The 2327-nt window shown below is 47.4% G+C and overlaps 2 protein-coding genes across 2 annotated transcripts; both read left to right on the top strand.

Annotated features, from left to right (window-relative positions):
- The first annotated feature begins 72 nt into the window (after window positions 1–72).
- Window positions 73–1029, top strand: LOC111032834. The gene has a single exon (XM_022313290.1). The coding sequence runs from the start codon at window positions 73–75 to the stop codon at window positions 1027–1029; it is 957 nt and encodes a 318-aa protein (XP_022168982.1).
- Window positions 1026–2282, top strand: LOC111032835 (the record flags this gene model as incomplete). The annotated part of the gene is made up of 1 exon (XM_022313291.1): window positions 1026–2282. A coding segment is annotated over exon 1 (1257 nt), but the record flags the coding sequence as incomplete, so codon positions are not given.
- Between the last annotated feature and the right edge of the window lie 45 nt (window positions 2283–2327).

Below are 2327 nucleotides of genomic sequence, written 5' to 3'. Positions count from 1 at the left end.
AATGCTGCAACAGACGCGGCCGTGCCGGCGTTGGAGGAGACACGCTCTGCAATCAAAGAACTCCGAGTGCTGATGGAAAAACAGGGCGAAGCACTGTTTTTGCTGACACAACAAGTCCAACAGCAACATCAACAGAACCTCTACGATGGTGGCAGGAGAGGTGCACCCACAAGAACCTCGCGAAAAAACGAAGGTAAACCATCAGAACAATACGAGGCGGCGGAAAATGATAACTTTGTTCCACAACTAGAAGCGGACCGAACCGATGGCCCACGCGACGATATTGGCTGGAAAACACACCAAAAGAAAAACACAAGGCGTCCCAGAAACCCCCGAAATGGAAAACTGGAAGAAGTACGTACCAGAAACAGATCAGACGTCATAATTGTCCAAACAAAGCCAGAAAACTACTCGGAGGTTCTAAAGAAAATTAAAAGTGGTGTAAACATGGGGGCAATCGGAAACAAAATCTCCGCCATGCGACAAACGAGATCAGGAGGAATACTGATTCAAGTCTCTGGTGGGTCCCCTGCAGCTGATGTAGTGCGAGCAGAAGTCTCAAAAATAGTTGAAACGGACATCTTGATAAGAACACCCATGCAACAATCGCTTGTCGAGTTCCGCGGCCTAGACTCCCTCACAAATATTGACGAACTTGTAACAGAAATAGTTCTAAACGCTGACACCCCGCGGGAGGCGGTAAAAGTTCTCAACATGAGGAAAACATATGGCGAAACACAATCCGCACTGGTTCTTATGCCTTGGGATAACGCGGCGAAAATAACAAAAATCGGACGTATACGTGTAGGTATGGTGTACTGTAGCACTAGATTATGCAAAAAACGGAAACGCTGTTTCCGATGTTTAAAATTTGGACACGAGTCTCGCACGTGTTCAGGACCAGACAAAAGCAACTGTTGCAGACGATGTGGAGTTCCTGACCACCTAGCAGTCGATTGTCAGGCGAGCACAGAGGACGCGGCTGACTTCAGGCGCTCCTTAACACAAGATCCTCAACCGACAACATGATTAATTTCTTACAAATTAATCTAAACTGTTGCAAAGCAGCCCAAGCTTTGGTCACCAAAACCGCCGATGACCTCAATATTGACATAATCCTGGTGTCCGAGCAAAACCAAGCATGTGACCGGTCATGGATGCAAGACCAATCAAAAAAATCAGCTATCATAAACTACAATCGAATACAGATAGACGAACTTGGTAAACCGGATATGGGCTTCATTTGGTGTAGATTGGCGGGTATAAAGATATACTCGTGCTACTGGACACCGAGAGCGGACATAGCTGCTTTCACAGACTTCCTACGACGTCTGGAAACATGCATCAGAGCCAGCACTGGGGAAGTCATCGTATGCGGTGACTTTAACGCTCATCACACCTTATGGGGATGCAAAACGAACGACAAAAAAGGTGATCTTCTAGCCGACATGATCCAAGCATCAGGAATGATCGTGTGTAACAAGGGAACGGATGCTACTTTCCAAAGCGGCAATCGATCGTCCATTGTCGATGTAACATTCGCGACCCAACGCACAGCAACCTCGATCACAAAGTGGAGCGTCTTGGAAGAAACATCGTTGAGTGACCATAATTACGTGCACTTCTGTGTGGAGTTCAACGCAGAAGCCGACGTCCAGCCATGCACAAATACCAAAGTGGTTCCTAGCAAACTGAAGGAATACCTAGACTTGAACCCACTTCCACTGTGTTTTACAACCAATGATGTAGATGCGTTAGCCACGGGGCTCACGGATGCTATAACCCAGATATGTGGCTTCCAACACAGGCCACGCTTAGGAAAAGCAAGAAGATCGGTTTATTGGTGGTCTACAGAACTTAGCAATTTACGTAAGGACGCTAATCATCTAAGACGAGTCCACAAGCGGAAAAGAAAGAAAGCCGGCTGTGAATCCTGCTTAGCCGAGGCAGAAGCAGCAAAGACGGCCAAAGCCGTTCTGTGTAAAGCTATTAAACGCGCGAAAGAAAAAGCCTGGACTGACCTGTGCGATCAAGTACAGCGGGACCCCTGGGGAAAGCCATATAAATTGGTTATGGGAAAACTATGCGGAAATTCAAAAATCCCTGGAATCAATACTCCAGGCCGCGCTCAACTGATTACCCAAGGTTTATTCCCGGTACACGAGGAACGAGAGATGACGCAATGGCCACAAGACCTCCCAGAAGACGCTCATTTCACTATCGCTGAGCTTAGACATGCCGCAAGCCAATTGAAGAAATCTGTCTCCCCAGGCCCGGACAGAGTACCAAACGAAGCAATGAAGATATTATGCAGGTCGCAACCAGAG

The sequence above is a fragment of the Myzus persicae genome, unplaced genomic scaffold (genome assembly GCF_001856785.1).
Source record: "Myzus persicae strain clone G006 unplaced genomic scaffold, MPER_G0061.0, whole genome shotgun sequence".
NCBI classification, from domain to species: Eukaryota; Metazoa; Arthropoda; class Insecta; order Hemiptera; family Aphididae; genus Myzus; species Myzus persicae.
This window is presented reverse-complemented; position numbering and strand designations above follow the sequence as displayed.

Coding starts and splice junctions, on each gene's coding strand:
- LOC111032834 (XM_022313290.1), top strand. CDS start 73: ATGGAAAAACAGGGCGAAGCACTGTTTTTGCTGACACAACAAGTCCAA.